Source organism: Colias philodice, chromosome 9 (genome assembly GCF_061535455.1).
Source record: "Colias philodice isolate Cphi_HAF_F1 chromosome 9, ilColPhil1 Martin Lab GWU primary, whole genome shotgun sequence".
Classification (NCBI taxonomy): Eukaryota; Metazoa; Arthropoda; class Insecta; order Lepidoptera; family Pieridae; genus Colias; species Colias philodice.
In genome coordinates, this window is record NC_143094.1 from 10,424,014 (window position 1) to 10,442,178 (window position 18,165).

Consider the following 18,165-nt stretch of genomic DNA (forward strand, 5'->3'; position numbering starts at 1 on the left):
ATGGCCTCTGTTTCACCTTAGCATAATTTATTGTGAAGTTTCTATAAACCCGTTTATTAACAAAACACAAGGGAAACATCGCCTGAATAACAAACTTTGGGAGCGGAGCGATATATATTGAATATACTAAATATTTAAGGTCCGTATTTAAGGTCCCTCTAAGGCACCTTTACATGCTTTACTTTTGAATTAATTTACGGGTTACTATCCACGTCTATGTGATTGAAATCAAATGAAAGAGCTTTAAAATTGTAATATCATCGTAAATACGAGTAATCAGCTGTTTGTTCATCCGTCACACAATATAGAACATACCACATAATCCACATGAAATAATTTATGGAGAGATAATAATAATTATTATCATTCAAATAAAGAAAAAGATACCGATTCATAAAATACATTGTACGCTCGAGTACATTAAATATTTCTTATAAAATATCTAGAGAAATGTGTATTTAATTCACTTGTGAGACATACGAACTTAGAATAACGTAACTATCTTCGTTGGATTCGTCTTTTTTGTTCCCTCTTGAGAATTCAATGTATAGTATACAAATTATACAATTATTAATATGAATCTTTTAATTATATTTTCAATTCGTTGTTTCTATACTTAGATTGTGTTACATTGTATGTAACTGTAGCGTATAGCGTTCTTTGTACTTATAACTAGTTGGTAAAAATTACTAGAGCTATCTTTTATCACTAGATTTCCGCCCGCGGCTTCGCCCGCGTTTGCAAAGGAAAACCCGCATAGTTCCCGTTCCCGTGGGATTTCCGGGATAAAATCTATCCTATGTGTTAATCCAAGTTACCCTCTATATGTGTGCTAAATTTCATTGTAATCGGTTCAGTAGTTTTTACGTGAAAGAGTAACAAACATCCATACATCCTTACAAACTTTCGCCTTTATAATATATATTAGATTAGATACTAGCTTTTACTTAGTACAACATTGTTTTCGGGGTCTGATACAAGATAATTGGTACGGACGGATATAAGTTTAAGTTTTTCACTCGGAAAGATGTCTCTCTATTTTCACGCAATTTACACGTCAATGTATTTATAACTTGTTTACAAAAACGTATATTATGAATAAAATATAACTCGTGGAAATAATAAGCATTACAAATTAGGCGGGTTTTTCTCATTAAAATCAGCTTACAGAGGAGTTGTAAAGTTACAACCCCTTTGTAAGCTGATTTCGGTATTGGAATAAATGTATTTTTGCTGTACCTATTATTAGCAATAATAACATCACGTGTCGCGTGCCCTTTGTGGGGAAAATAAAATCCCACATAACCCTCATCGATTTTCTAAAGAAAGTAGTTGATGAACCTTCTACCAATTATCATAAATATCACATCAAGACATTTTGTTTTAGGCATATTTTGTTTTCACCAGGAATCGAGTCCAACTTATATACCACAATACTAAAGAGTCGGCCAAGAACCTTTCGCTTATAAAATATTTCGTTTATCATTTTCCCTGACGAGAATATTTTCAATGCGATATACAATTCCGACAAAATATTTGCGTTACCTTTAGTGAAAAAAATATGAATGATATTTTATTCAGCTTTTTTCCTTATTTCACGTTTATTAAGGTGTTTCATAAAGTCAGAAGTCCTGACCATATTTTCCGCTCGAATAAGTCGAGCGAGAAGGACAACTTTAATTGACTTCCGTTCGCATTTTACTTTGGGAAGAAAATTCTAAGTTTCCGAACTTATTATTTGCGTTTGAAAATTTTACAGGTCACCGTTAAACTGTTTTAAATTTCTTGCGAAAATGTACGTACACAATGGGTGCAATTTAAGGCATAACATTTTTAAGATATTAATTTACCAATGAACATGTACACTTTGTCAAACTTATGATAATTCCGTGTACATACTGTATATTGAAGTAAATAATCATATAGTTAGTAGATTAACATACCAATCTATTTTTCAAATTGCTTTATATAGCCCTATAATAAACACACTTTATATAGCCTACGCCTATACCACCATAAAGTAAAATCTTAAGACACATAATATGAAATAAGTTACCTTCTCATTAATAATGCAGTCCAGATCCTCTTGACTGGGCGAGCCGAGCACTCCCAGGATATGATTCAATTGGTCCAGATAATGTTTCCCGGGGAAGATCGGCCGGTTCGACAGCATCTCCGCCAGGATACACCCCACCGACCATATGTCTATTGACTTCGTGTAGCCCTGTGTGGGGAATAAACGCAAATAATAATCAATGCAGTCTAATAAACGAAATCACGCTAAAACTCATGAAATTATTGTATCGTCACCGATCTTGGATAAGTGTACAAAGTTTGAAGGGCAGATTTATCCTTTTAAAATGGGTAAACATCGAGTCCATCGAGTTAAATACAAACATTCAGATGAATCTAATATAAGCATGTTTAAAATCGTTTATTCACAAAATACAATCATTCAACTCAGATCAGACACGACGATCGCGCGCCTCAACTAGGAATAAACCTGTGCTTATTAGGCCAGATATTGTGAATTTTAGGGGAGCAAGGGAATAGAGTCGTTTTTAAGGTCAGCGTTAACAGTACCAAGTATTAGGTAAACCATTGTAAGGAATATATTAATATTTGAATCTCATTTCGTAGATTCTTCGTAGTCGACTCTTATTCGACTCATTTCATTATATGTCAATGTTATACAAAGAATTCTCAATTCACGTACGATGAATAAAATTAGTTTTCCAAGAGGAACATCGTCTTCTTGCAGTAATATAATTTTATTAAAAACTGATATAAATAACCATCTAAGCGTGCAGTATTAGTGACATAAAATAATGGTTAGGGAGCCAGGTGCAAATTTGGTTAACTATTTCCTCTCAAGAGATAATTCGTCAGACGCATGAGAGTATAGTATTATAAAGCCTCGTGAACGTCAGCTGGCGCTCGGTTGGGGGGGTGAGCGGTTGTAGCCTCCAACGCACATAGGAAAAAAAAAATACATTCATTCATTCATTTCCTCTCAGCTAAAAATTTGTCAAATTGTAGCTAACCCAATATCTCAACGAAAAAAAATAGTCAGCTGGTTACAACATGGTGTATTATACGTCAGCTGGTGTCTCGAACATGAAAGTTAAATTTAAAGAAAAATTTATTTTCCGTTATTTCCTCTCAAACAAAAATTTACCTGATGATAGCTTATATGTAACTGTGGATAAATATATATGTCAGCTGGCTGTATCTTGGTGGAAAAACCGTCAGCTGATACGGGAGGCTACAACCGCTCTTCCCCCCAACCGAGCTCCAGCTGACGTTCACGAGGCTTCATAATACTATACTTTGATGCATTTTACTAATTACCGCTTGAGAGGAACTTGGTCATAAAATCTGCTGCTGGCTCCCGGACCATAATACTTTATCATAGATAAGCATTTCCAATAACTGGGAAATAAATTGAGTGGCTTTTAGAATTGGAATATAGATTACAAAACCATAAACTCTTCGTAGCGATTGGGTTACAGATAAAGAATTTTACGACCTCCAATGTATTTAACCGTATGTCGCCCCTTATTTGAATATGTATTACAAAGCTATGAGGGTCTGCAAGATCAAAAAGACGATATTTTATTATCAGAGTTGAGTTCTTGGTCATGTATAGTGTATACCTATGATACCTTTGACTGCAAAAATTACTCAAAAACGCTTAGAATAATTACACATAGAAACCAAGTCCGCGCGCCCATTTTGAAGCACCTTTATTGGAGCCATAAATGGCTCCAAACGCCGGGCCGCTACGTAGTGTTAAACGTGAATGCAAGCCGAACGTGTCTCGCGAAAAAAAAAATTATTATGACGGTTTGTGCAGTCAAATTGTGTCACAACACATCTGAAAAGCAAAAGAAATGTGATAACATCACTTTTCACAGGTAAGCTTTCAGAATTTCATAGTATTTTGTAGTTAAATAAGTCAAAATAAATACGTTCCAATTCTATACTCAGTGTTGCCCGATTGTGAAAATATTTTCCCATTTTAACTGACTAGTTAATTTTAAAACAGTTGTTATTGCTGTTTTTTAATATAGGTGTTTGTGTTAAGATATCATAATATGGGTACCTGAAAATGTGTTACTTGAAAGTTGAAAAGTAAACGAACTTTTTTTTCACACTTGTTAAAATGACAACATATAAGAGTATTGCGTGTTGTTGTTCAAAGGATTCCTACCGACCCTGTTATTGCTGACAAGTGGGTGAAAAATATAAGGCTTAGTCGTGGAGAAGTATATTGGAAGCCAACCAAAAATACACGAATATGTTCGAAACATTTTGAGAATGAAGATAAGTACATGACACCGGGTGGATTGTGTAGATTGCGTCGAAATCGAAAGTAAACCAACTTTAATTACAGAGTAAAAAAACATAATTGTATACAATTCTTAAAATAAAAATTAATTTTCTTATAAGTGTTGTTGTTTTCTTTTATTCGTTATAAAAAATAAACATTCCCGTATAATAAAAACTTTAAATTACCATATCCACACTTTATCAAACACCTATTTATAATAATTGCCAAAAACAAATGGTTATCAGCGACCGAATGATTACCCCACTTTCGGGCAAAATGGACCGCCACTGACAACATTACGCAAGTGTATGTGTGCGTGTCGCCGAGCGTGAGCACGTAATCGTCATCTCTGTGTGAACCGATTTAGTGCGTCACTTTTGAGATGGCGCTTGTATGAAGACTATCTTTCTATGTGTAATTATTCTAAGCAAAAACGTTTTTGACGGACGCCCTCTGACTAAAACGTCCGATTTTTGCGAGTGCTAGTAGGATTCGCAAGATCTAGCCTGTCTATTAACCAAATATCTAGTTACTACTAGAATTATTAATTGGCTGATAATTTCTAGAAACTTCAGCGAGGTGAAGCCCTAAAACTAGGTTAAGATTAGATGAAATTTAAGCTTAAACGGTTTTAAAGATAAAATAAATCTTGTACCTACTTATTTACTTAGTTTTCATAGAAATCAAACGAAGCATGAAAAAATTTAAGACTACTGCGGTAGACTTTATATTATTTTTTTCTAATTATGTATATGAATAGTCTTAAAATAAATGATAGTTTTTTAATTAGATATGCTAAATCTGAATGCAACAGAGTCTATTTAATAGGGATCAAATACAATTAACCAAATATGTGTGGGCGGAACCGAAAAAAGCAGCTTGTTGAGATCACAATAATAGGAAATTAATAGTGCACTGCACAACTGGTATTACCCAGGATTTTCAAATTAGATAAAGGAATAATTAAGTACTTAATTTGGATTCAATTGAAGCAGTGGTTACTGATTTAATATTGAACACAGATATGTAAGTATCTGTTCAATATTTATATTCATGTTATGTACTTCGTTGAACTATATTTTTTCATATTCAACAAGCTACTACTACAAACATAGAATTCGTAAAAAATTTGTAAGTTGGACAAAAATATAGGGTGTCCTAGTTTGGTCAAAAGTGTATAAAATCCTTGCATCGATTCCAATCGTATTCCGACCTCTCCAAATGTAGTCGATCGACCGCCAACCACTGCCACGAGCCAGCCGAGGTAGATAAAAATTAACGGCTTAATGAGACGCAAATGTATAGCTATCCATACAGTTCACGTATCGGCAATCCAATTAAATTATGGCCTGCGTTATTAATGTCAGGGGTCGACGGGGTGCGGGGAATTATGTACGCTTGCAACTTTTCCACTCGACTCCGACACGCGAAAGCGTTTTCAAGAACAAATTATACCTAAGGCCGGCACGCTTAAAGTCATTCATTGTTAGGTGAGCGTTTTTTTAATTAAATCGCCCGAGCTCAGATATAATGTTCTATCGCCGGAAAAAGGCTTTTATAAGCGGCTTTAAAGCTTAGAAAACATTTGATTACTTCGGACCAGAAATAGCGCTATTCTATTATTAGCAAGTTTTATTACGAAAATACAATATCGAATGGAAGTAGTGCGGCACGTAAAAAGTATTATGTATAGCTTTGCGGGAACTTATCTTATAGAGGCCATTAATCACGTAGCAATCGAAGCAAAGTTTTACTCTTTGACTTCAGAACTTTTACTTATCGGTGAGCCATTAAACGAGGATATTGCATCATAGCCATATTATAGAATCATTATGTCTGATATCTTGCTGGATAAATAATTGTAAAGATACATAATATGAATTTTCTTCAGATGATCTATTTTTTTAGGTATTTAAGAAATAATGTAGATTGCTATAAATTTATTGTGCTGCATTCATAACACAAACTTAGTAGTAACACTGCAACCAATAAAAGATCATTTTACACGATTTCTAGGATTAATATTATGATTGAATACCGTCGAATATTTGCCCATTGAATGGAATAAACAAGGCAGACTAAAACACAACCAAACTGCACATTCATATATTATAAATTACCTTTGAGTTAAGCATGATCTCGGGCGCGCGGTACCAACGCGTCGCCACGTACTCGGTGAGGAAGCCCGTGTGATCGTGGTCGGGGTCCGCCACTCGCGCCAGACCGAAATCGCATATCTGTACAAGGATTTATGTTATTAACAACTATATCAATTTATTAAATATACTTAATATTTATATGTTCATGTATTCCACTTATATGCTAATGATGCAGATTGATATATTTTTCTTGACGCTGTGTGAAGTGTATCATTTTTCCTTTTTTATGTGATTTTGTCAAAACAACTTTAATAATATAAAGCAAAATCAATTACCACCAGTCAATGAGACAAAATATTATAATTATAACGTATAGGAAAGATATAATATAATGTGTGTGCATAAGTATATATATCTACAGCATATTTATACATAAAATGTACGTGTTAGAAATTATGTTGGTACAGTTACTAACTGGAAGCGTCGAGAAACCAATCATATATTGAATTACAAGTTTCAGAACTTCATACGGAACTTTTCTCATTACTCACGTTTTAATAATTATTAAAATCGAAAATAAGATAGCTTTCCTGAAAGGTTAATAGAAACTTGAACGGTATCAATAATAATGATGATTTCGGTAAAAAAATACATCTTTACTCCAAAAAGCCTCATTAGAATATTCTATAGAAGGAATTGAATGGCGTCGAGGCTCATAAAAGAATTGATGTAAGAGCAACGATACGAAAATTCATTTTCTATTGAAAAACAGACGAGCGTAATCAAAAGATGCGTTCGGTTGATGAAAATGAGCAGGCATTTAACTAACGACTGCCATTACCAGCGAGACATGGAATGTTTTCATTATAGTAACAAGCCCTTATTGCTGAATTATAATATTTTACACGTTATCCAGTATGACGTGAATAATGTATGTAATGGGTGATATTTCTTGGATTAACCATGCATATATGTATTACTTGACCTTTATTAACATTCGTTAAATTATTTTCAACGTAAATTTTTTGTTCTTATTATTTCTAACTAATCTTTTCTATAGTTGATACTGCGTGAGAATTGCGATTCGTTCGACGCATAATTACGCTGTATGGTTAGAAATTAAAATAATGTTGGAAAAATACATTCAAGGTGATAGTGTTAAATTAAACAAGGACGAAATAATGAAAATAAATAAAAATACGAAAAGAAAATGAGCTAACTTTATGCATAGTAGCGTACGTCTTCTATACGGTTTGAATCTTCCATGGCGTTATGTCCAAATATGCATAATTTATTATCTTCTTTGTATTATGCTAGGCGTCCATTAGAGGCGGATCGGGCCGGGCCGCATCGCAACGGGCCGTCTCTAATGGACGCGCTGTTTTCTCCTGCGTCCACCTGTACGGGGCGCGGCGGACCGCCTAGGCGGATTTTATCTAACAGACGCTCGCCGCTTACATCCGCCTGCCTGCGTCCGCTAGACGGGTCGGGGCGGGCCGGGCCGCAGCGCACCGCCGCGCCGGCAGAAATCCGCCTGCGAAGCGATATCCGCCAATGCGTTGCGGCCCGCCCCGACCCGATCCGTCGCTAATGGACGATGTTTCATACAAAACATAGGCCGGCGTATTTTTGCGTTGCGATGCGGCCCGGCCCGATCCGCCTAGTGGACGCCTAGCATTATAGGTAGGTTAAATATGATTATAATAATTTTAATTTAAAATATAATACACCTCCTTTAATCAAGTATATAATCAATAGTCTAAAGCAAAATGTAAACACATCACATTACAACACAATCTTTGGCAATATTACCTCTTTGAGCGTAAACATTTGTGTATTCAATAAGTAATAACATAATCCAAATGTTAGAATCAATTAAACACAATCATTTGTACAAAGCGTAACGTCCCGCGATAATTCCGAATCTCTTTGAGCAAAATAATTATTTGGTATACATAATTTATTACTCGATATGTACATTACTCTCAGACAGAGATTGTCTTGTTTAAAAGCTACCTTATTCAAGCTTTATTTCATAACTAGAGGTCCGCCCCGGCTTCGCCCGTGGTACATATTTCGCAATAAAAGTTAGCCTATGTTCTTTCTCAGGGTCTATAGATTATCTGTGCCAAATTTCATCAAAATCGGTCCAGTAGTTTATGCGTGAAAACCATACATACATACATACATACATACAAACCTTTCCTCTTTATAATATTAGTATAGATTTCGCTGAGATATTCAAGCTTAAATTTCAAGATAAAATATATTTTTACCTACTCTTCGCCCGCGGCTTCGTTCGCGTTATCAAAGTTTATATAACAGTTATCACAATTGTATCATATCTACCGGAATTTATAAACTTAAATGCGCATAACAATAGACACTTATTCCTATTAGAATGAGATGTTTCCCCGTGATAAAAAGTATAACTATGTCCCTAACCTAACTATCTCTATATACTCAAAAATCATCAAAGAAGGACAAATAAACACACTTTCGTATGTATAATAGGTAAAGTTATTGATACCTATTGTAATTTTTAAATCAAGAAATGGCTTTATAAACATACATTTTTCACACAAGTCTAAATAATAGAAAAAATTTCTATCACGAGGTGGGATTGGAATCCGCTTTAGTTTAAGTTTTGATAGCGTGGATACGAATAATAATTTGTGCACACTCCCTAGAGGTAAAGAGAAGCCGATTAAATGTTTGAAAATGTTCTTGTAAACTTAAAGTGTTCTTAGAGTTCAAGCCCCTCAATTATAAACTTGCGAAATGGTAAGTTTTAATTTCTGTTTACACACACGTGTCTATTCTATCAAATTAAGTTATACAGGGTTATAGTTTTCAATGACCAGCCAAAATTTAAAATTAAGATCTATATATTAAACCAAAGGTACATTTGAAATATTATTGTCGAATAAAAAAAATAATAGCATTCATTCATTTGAAAATGTCTTAAAAATTTCCTAAATCGTAAACACGCGATAAGCTTATTGAGAATCAATGCACTTGTGTGCGTGCGCGCATCGCCAAATTTATGTGTGTGCTAACCTATCTAGGTTGTTGATCTAAATTGTGCTTTTGTAATGTCCACACGTTCGCTAGTGGCGGACAGGAATGAAATCTAATGAAAAAAAAAAACGTTTTTTTTTTTCATTAGATCGAAAATGTTATCGATTCTGAACCATTTCTGAAAATTTGGCCGGTCATTGAAAACTAACCCTGTATGAAAGCCCTAACAATATAATATTTTTTATCTAAGTACAGTTGAATTTTTCTCTATTGGAGTAAATATAGTTTAATTTATACCTATATCCAATGATTTAATTATAAATGAAACCAGAGCAAAGTGAATACATAATGAATTAAAATATCTGAAAACATTTCTATTTTCAGCTATGCTATTCAGAAATAGAATAGTGAAATTTCATATAATTTAAATACTTTGATTGGAAAAATATCGTCGACATCTCCACTTAACCTCGGACGGCTAACGATGAGCAAAAATGTTTTAACGAGTCGACAGCCTATTCAATTATTCATATAACTATGTATATTTTTATTTACATTTAAATCTATAAATAATATAATAAAATCGTAGGAAAGTCAAAACTGTACACTGAATATTTTTTTAAAGCATACATGGGGCTTGATCTTCTATCGATATCGAAGCCGAAACTTTAGTTTTTAGATTTTTTTCTGTTTGTCCGTATGTCCCAGGTAAACTCAAAAAGTACTGCATGGATTTACTTCAAATTTGGTACAGAGATAGCTTAAGACCTGAGGAAGGACATAGGATAGATTTATCCCGGAAATCCCACGGGAACGAGAAATACGTGGGGTTTTCTTTGACTACGCGGGCGAAGTCACTGGCGGAAAGCTAGTTTTTAAATTAAAAAAATATAACAAACTGTATTGATCGTAGTTTTGCGCAGGCGGTAATGACTACGGGCCAACACCGGGAAGTGATGTTAAATTTCACAAAAGTGACTTTAATGCGGTATTACTTTATTATTCGATGAAATTGTTGATTAAACTTTAAATTTTATGATCCTGTATGAGCGGATTAATTTAAAATTCGCTGTTATTCAGCTTGCACTTTCGTATGTAAATTGTATTTTGAGATGGTTATTATTCTGCAGGTAAACTCTCGTCTGCATGTTATAAACTCGTATTTGTAAGGTAGACACCCGTTTCAAAATGTTAAAAGGTGTAGAGATGTTATCGACACAACATTCAATCTTCGAAAATGGCACACTAACGCACACACGATTAGTCATCATACTAAGATGAATTACTGAAGTAAAAGGCTAAAAGGTGGCTAATTAGCCACATTTCAATGTGCCATTTCCGGAGCGCTTACAACCTCTACACATTTTTACTTATAATATAATTGAAAATAACAAACAAATTTACATGTTCTATATTATCCACGTAACAGAACACCATAAGCAACATGTACCTGATACCATATATCACTACTCACTAGCTATTATAAATAACTAGCTTACCGCCCGCGGCTTCGCCCGCTTTGTCTAAAACCTAATAAATTATATACTAAAACCTTCCTCTTGAATCACTCTATCTATTAAAAAAAACCGCATCAAAATCCGTTGCGTAGTTTTAAAGATTTAAGCATACAAAGGGAAATAGGGACAGAGAAAGCGACTTTGTTTTATACTATGTAGTGATTACAAATTTTCAGTATTATAACAGGCTCGAAATCTGAGTACGAAGGGAATTGATGAGGCCACAGGATAAGGCACTGGCTCCCGTGCCGAAACACGATACCGCTGTAAATACGCTATCATTTAAAAGCCGATCTTCCGAGGGTGCGGTGGCCTTGACGCCGACCCAATTTAGGATCATATTCGACGCTAGTAAAGGTGTCTTATGGAAATGTATGTTAAAACTAAAACTTCTCTTTGAAAATTTTCTTAGCAATATTATTTTGGCAAACAAAAACATAATATTATAGAAGAAGTTAAAGAAATGTAGTGATCTATTTAAACATTAATTTAATAAGTTGGCAAGGGACCTTTTAGCTAGAAGGTGTCACTACTAACTTACTAAGCAGCTATAATATTATGATAGTGCTACAAACTTATAATATGTTGCTTAAACAAATACCTTCCATTTACGACCAGACTGGCTAGAAGTAAAATATTGCTCCAGATTTTCTTTTCTTGTTTTATGATTATTTGACTGGTGTCAGTATATTATAGTCTGATCCCCGGCCTCACAGGACCTACGTTGAATCATGAAATAAGGCCCGAAAGTTCGAAAAGAAAATATGGTACAAATTGTACCCATTTGTTATTAGTTATTATAGTTGTATTGTAGACGAAACTGAAGTAGTTTCTTTCACAAACTTTCAGAATTATGATTTAACGTAGGTTTGGCGGATCTAGGTTGTTGCCTTTTGATATCTAAGTATGATATATGAATGATTTAATGTACTATTCTTTATTTTGTTCAAATTAGGTGTATTTCCTTATTTATTACAATATTCTGCATGCGATTCATTTAGCTATGTTACATTAATCGCTTTTTCCTTATTAACAAGTACTTAAGCAGCTTTTATGCTTTGCCAGATTCAGATTTTTTATATAAGTGACAACCCCAGATTTAATCCAGAATTTTTTCAGTCATATGTGAACCACTACACCATTTATTTACCTTTTTAAATATATCAGAATAATAAACAATCTATACTAATATTATAAAGCTAAAGAGTCTGTTTGTTTGTTTGGACGCGCTAATCTCAGGAACTACTGGTCTGATTTGCAGAATTATTTCGGTGTTACATAGCCCATTTATCGAGGAAGGCTATAGGCTATAATATATCATTACGCTAAGACCAACAGGAGCGGAGCCATTTGGGTGAAACCGCGAAGCGCAGTATCTTAGAAAATTAAACATGGTTACCAACCTTCAGATCGCACGTGGTGTTTAACAACAGGTTGGAAGGCTTGAGGTCCCTGTGGAGCACGTTCGCCGAGTGTATGTATTTGAGCCCTCGAAGGATTTGGTACAGGAAGTAGCAGATGTGGTCGTTGCTTAGTTTCTAGAAAAATAGTTTTGTTTTAATAATGCTTACTGTGTATTTGGGTTGGAGATAATTTAAACATCAAGTTTTCTTTATAACTTTTAATGTTCATATTTTCATACAGTTTTGGTTATTTTTACTGAATGATAAGCTGATCAGAAGATCACAGTCATTTTTAAATAAAATTGAATTTAAATAAGTTTTATCATAAAAAAAATTACTTTATCATTTTACATTTTCCTGAATTTCGTTTAACAATTCAGGCGTTAAATCTAGTTACTTTTATAATATTATGTTTTAACGGATTGTAGGATTAGTGTTAGTTAAACAATAAATAAACTAAAACATAACATGCTAATGGAATAAAAATTCAACGTATATTAATTTTTCATAGACAGCTTACCTGTGTTTTTAATAATTTGTATAAGTCCGTTTCCATTAGACACTGCACGATGTAGACGTCCTTCATCTGCTCAATTGTTTCTGCTCTTAAAATATCCCGAATGTCGATTATCTGCAACAAATAAAATGTCTCCATATAGACTCCGATGCTTCCACGTGTATACAGGGTTACAGGTTAAGTCGACCTATTCCTGTTAAGAGCGTGTAGTAGGGGTCAAAACAAACTGATTTGATCTTATAATACCATATCCAAAAGTTAGCCGTTGAAGAGTTATTGCAATTTTAATTTTTTTCTTGAAAATGCCACTTTATCTTCGCATTTAGCGTTTAATTTTTTATTTTACTTATTTGGTCTGGGTTTTTTTTGAGTTTTTATGTAAAGGTTGAGTTAAACAATAATTCTCAGCAATAAAAATCCATATCGCTGCAAACAATTCAAAGAAATGGCTTTTAAACTAAAAATAATAACATTAAAGTAATTAAGTTAACTTGTTTTAAACAAAGATATTGAAAAAAATCTCTATGAAAATGTGTCTGCAGATGTTTTTAAAAACATGTGCATGTTCTTAGCTATGTAAAAAGGTATGATAACCTCAGGTAGCATTCGTAGATTCCAAGAAATCGGGGATAAACTTGGTATGGGGAAATAATTCTTAGAATAGCTCATTAACATCGGTCTAGTTATTATCTGCCTATGCGAACAATAAAGGGTTGTGCCGCGTGATTATGATGTCTCACTCACACGCTGCAACTATCTCGCTTCCACCTACTGGAGAGAGCGAGCAAGGTGATGGACGAAGCTGTATGGGGCGAAGGATGCCGCTTTGTATTTTTTAGTCTGCTTATTCGTCCGTAGTAGATGCGATTTCTGTGCTCCTCTGTGTATTGACAACGCGACTTGGCTTTCTTTTTGGACTGATTTTCTTCCGATTCTGTGACCGTGGCTCGAAACTGGACTTTGATTTTTGCTTGCGATTTGAATTTTCAAGATGAGTTCGTATACTAACGAAGAATATGCTGACATTTTGATGTGTTACGGGTTTTGTCAAGGTGTATCTGCACATGCTCGTGCGGAATACATGACCCGCTATCCTGACCGTCGTGCACCAGATGTTAGTGTCTTCGAAGGGACCTATCGTCGCCTTAGAGAAACTGGTTCGATTCTAAGACGACGAACAGACGTCGGTCGGCCATCTGTCCGGGATGAGGAAGACGAAGAGGAAAATGAAATTAAGCGATTTTTTCGAATGGATCCCACGACATCAACAAACATTGTTGCCCGAGAACTTGGTCTGTCTCAGTGGAAAGTATGGTTCACAATGAACACTTCAGGATATTACCCATATCACTACACGCCCGTGCACGTGATGGAAGAAGGAGATCCTTTAAGAAGACTAGATTTTTGTAGATTCATGTTGAATGCGGATCTGGAAAACCCGTCGTTTTTCAAAAAAATTTTATGGACAGATGAGTCCAAATTTGATCAAGACGGTATCACAAACTACCATAACGCTCACTATTGGGCTCCGAAAGCACGTGGCAATCCTAACAAGAAGAATCCAAAAAAATCACAAAGACGATTCAGTCTTAATGTGTGGATGGGGATAATTTCAAATAAATTAATTGGACCATACTTCCTTCCGGACAACCTAAATGGTGAAAATTATGAGACCTTTCTGCGCCAACATTTAAGCGACCTTCTTGAAGACATACCCCTGACTTTGTTAAGAGACATGTGGTTCCAACATGATGGCTGCCCTGCACATTACAGAAGAAGTGTTAGAGAATGGTTAGACATCAACTATCCAAACAGATGGATCGGAAGAGGTGGGCCCATACCATGGCCGGCTAGAAGTCCAGACCTAACCCCCATGGACTTTTACGTATGGGGGCATATGAAGAGTCTGGTGTACAATGAGCCGAACCCGATTCCATCTGTTGATATTTTACGACAAAAAATTATCGATGCAGCCAATAAGATGAGGAACCAATTAACAACTGGGGTAGTCAAGAGTTCTCTGCGGAAAAGGTTTCGAATATGTGTTCGCAATAGAGGAAGACATGTTGAGCAAGAACTGTAAAGTTTTTAAGAAAAATAAATTATGACAAAATTTATTCTGATGTTGTACTTTACTAACACTGTCCCATGTTTATCCCCGATTTCTTGGAATCTACGAATGCTACCTGAGGTTATCATACCTTTTTACATAGCTAAGAACATGCACATGTTTTTAAAAACATCTGCAGACACATTTTCATAGAGATTTTTTCAATATCTTTGTTTAAAACGAGTTAACTTAATTACTTTAATGTTATTATTTTTAGTTTAAAAGCCATTTCTTTGAATTGTTTGCAGCGATATGGATTTTTATTGCTGAGAATTATTGTTTAATCCATCAGTCCTCGGAATCACAGACACAATAGAAAATCTATTGTGTCGCGCCCCGATCGGGGCTTACGGTGGTCAATGGGTTAACTCAACCTTTACATAAAAACTCAAAAAAACCCAGACCAAATAAGTAAAATAAAAAATTAAACGCTAAATGCGAAGATAAAGTGGCATTTTCAAGAAAAAAATTAAAATTGCAATAACTCTTCAACGGCTAACTTTTGGATATGGTATTATATGATCAAATCAGTTTGTTTTGACCCCTACTACACGCTCTTAACAGGAATAGGTCGACTTAACCTGTAACCCTGTATACTTATTATTGTAGAAAACATAAATAGCCCGCATCGCATGAAAATAGATAAAAACATTTTCCCATTTTGCCGTCGACAAGCTTGACTATAAATTTCTATGTACGCGTCTCTAGGGGGATTAAAAACCGGGAGGAAAAGTGTTGTTAGCTGGAGAAAAAACACTGAATAAAATGGATGCAATCTCTTAGGAAATGGATCCCGTCCGGTCGGAGTGATGCACCTCCGTCCGGCAGAATTGCTGCTTTGCTGTTAATATTGAATTGCTCGTGGGAATGTTTGTTAGTACATAATTACTTATGAGCAAGAATAGGTGCGTTAGGGCTTGTCCGCACAGCGGTATTTCACTTCGCGGATTTTTATACGCAATTCTGTAACGGTGCATTTACGTCAAACGAACGAGCTTAGAGCTAGAGCAAGTGCATTTTTTCGCGATCAAAGTATAAACGAATACTCGTATTTAGTGTTGTTCAGTATTAGAACGCACTAAGAATAACGAAACTAACTTAAATTGGTAACAACTTCTTATTGATTTCTTTTTATATAAATAAATATATTTTCGGTTTTAGTACGATAATTAAATCAACGAATATTGTCTTTGTTTCAAATGCTTATCAGTTATCACATTAAGATCTATCAAGCTACCTGCTAGGCATTACAGCCGCACCTAAGCCACATTTCACATCCATCCCTTAGATTATTCATAGAATAAAGTATATATTTCACTCACGTTTTCATGCTTAAACCTGGTGAGGATTTTGATTTCTCTGAGTGTCCGCTGGCAGTAGGTCTGGTGTTCGAACGGTGATATTTTCTTGATGGCCACTCTCGACTGTTTCACGGTATCGTAGGCGGATCTGGGGAAGAAAATAACACTTAAATCTCCATTTTCCATAATTTATTCTATTGCTATAGGTATATTGTTATACTTTAATTTTATCAGGTACCTAGTTAATGGGATTAAACTGCCTATATCTAATAACCAAACCTACAGACGATTTTCCGCATTTTGAAACAAAAACATGAATGAGTATCTACATATTAGTATGGTTGGTGTGAGAATCTGGCTCGTATAAAAGTTGCCTACATTCAGATGATATTGATAAAAAGTAATTAATCAGATAAAAATATTATCATTATGTTAGATAGTAATGGATAATCTCGTAAACAAACAGTTCAGATTCAGAACCTTTCTATATATTACCTACCCGTGAATATGTATCGATCCATCATGTAATACCTTCCTATTTAAGTGTAAATGTAAATATCTGAAATAAATAAATATATCTACGTACTCCTATTAGTTACCTACTTCCACACATAGCGTAGCTATAAGTAATAATGACTGTTTTAAATCTTATCTGGTACTAGCAATGCCCTGCGGTTTCACCCGCATAGATAGCGATATCGTTACAGTGAAAAGTCTACTATAGGTCGGACTATAGGTTTAATTTTTAATCTCATGAAAATCACCTTTACCCCGTCCCGCACTACGGCCTTTTTTTTCTTTTTTTTGTTTTAGTGGGGAAATCTTTCATATTATCATTATGTCGGATTCCTACCGACCAAAACCCCACTGCGTTCCGTCAAGACGCATATTGGTAGAATTCCTCCGTGACCCCCGCACTACGGCTTGCTCGAACAGTATACCTACTATTTTCTGTAGATTGACACTTTTAAAAATTCGTTATATCTTTTGAATGGAATATCCAATTCTTTTCATTTAAAAAGTATTTTGCTGGTATTGAAACAGTCTATAATAAAACATCATTTAATGGGATAAGGATTAATATATGTGTATGGATAACATGGTTTGATTACTGTCGGCACTTCTATTTACTTTGAAAACGTAAAAAAATTGTTGTAGTAACATAACTACTGAAGATGGACATATGGTATCGCGGACTTTCTTGTAGATATTGATCCATTCTATAATACCGTAGAACATTTTTTTGTTCTATCTTCAATAGATTCCGCAGCGCACGCGATGACAGAAGTTTTATTGAGGATTTTTTTACACCTTGGGTTACATTATTGCATTTTTGGTAAGGATCTCTAATTTTTTTGAAAATGCAAAATAGCCTATGTTGCTCAGTAAAGATGCAGCTTTCTAATGGTGAAAGAATTTTTGAAATCGGTCCAGTAGTTTTTGCGTGAAAACCATACATACATACATACATACATACATACATACATACATACATACTTACAAACTTTTCCTCTTTATAATATTAGTATAGATAACTTATTTTAAACTAATGAACTGCGAGCCTTAACAATACCATGACGACCAGACATGCTAACAAAACCTATGTTCCTAGTATATGGAAGTAATAAATCATCCGACATAATGCCCGGCTAGCCGGGATATGAAGGCGGCTGACGTCACGCAATCATTGTATTTGAATAATGCATGGACCATGAGTTCCATTTGCAAATGGCGAATCGCGTAATAAAAAATATTAGGAATTATTAAATTACTATGGTCTTAGGGACGTCTTATGAGACATCAGTGGTCATCATGCATACAGTCATCTTGAAGCAGTATTATTTCCACAGTGGGAAATTGATGA

General features: G+C 34.8%; 1 protein-coding gene across 1 annotated transcript in view; it reads right to left on the bottom strand.

The window, feature by feature from the left end:
• The window catches only part of rl (Mitogen-activated protein kinase rl), a 66,277-nt gene that overhangs the window by 21,214 nt on the left and 26,898 nt on the right, over positions 1 to 18,165 (bottom strand). Inside the window, exons 2-6 of the mRNA XM_089699449.1 lie at positions 16,323 to 16,449; positions 12,894 to 13,004; positions 12,374 to 12,508; positions 6,454 to 6,570; positions 2,057 to 2,224 (exon numbers count right to left, since the gene is read on the bottom strand). Of these exons, the coding sequence (XP_089555575.1) occupies positions 2,057 to 2,224; positions 6,454 to 6,570; positions 12,374 to 12,508; positions 12,894 to 13,004; positions 16,323 to 16,449 (658 nt within the window). The remainder of the gene's footprint in view (positions 1 to 2,056; positions 2,225 to 6,453; positions 6,571 to 12,373; positions 12,509 to 12,893; positions 13,005 to 16,322; positions 16,450 to 18,165) is intronic.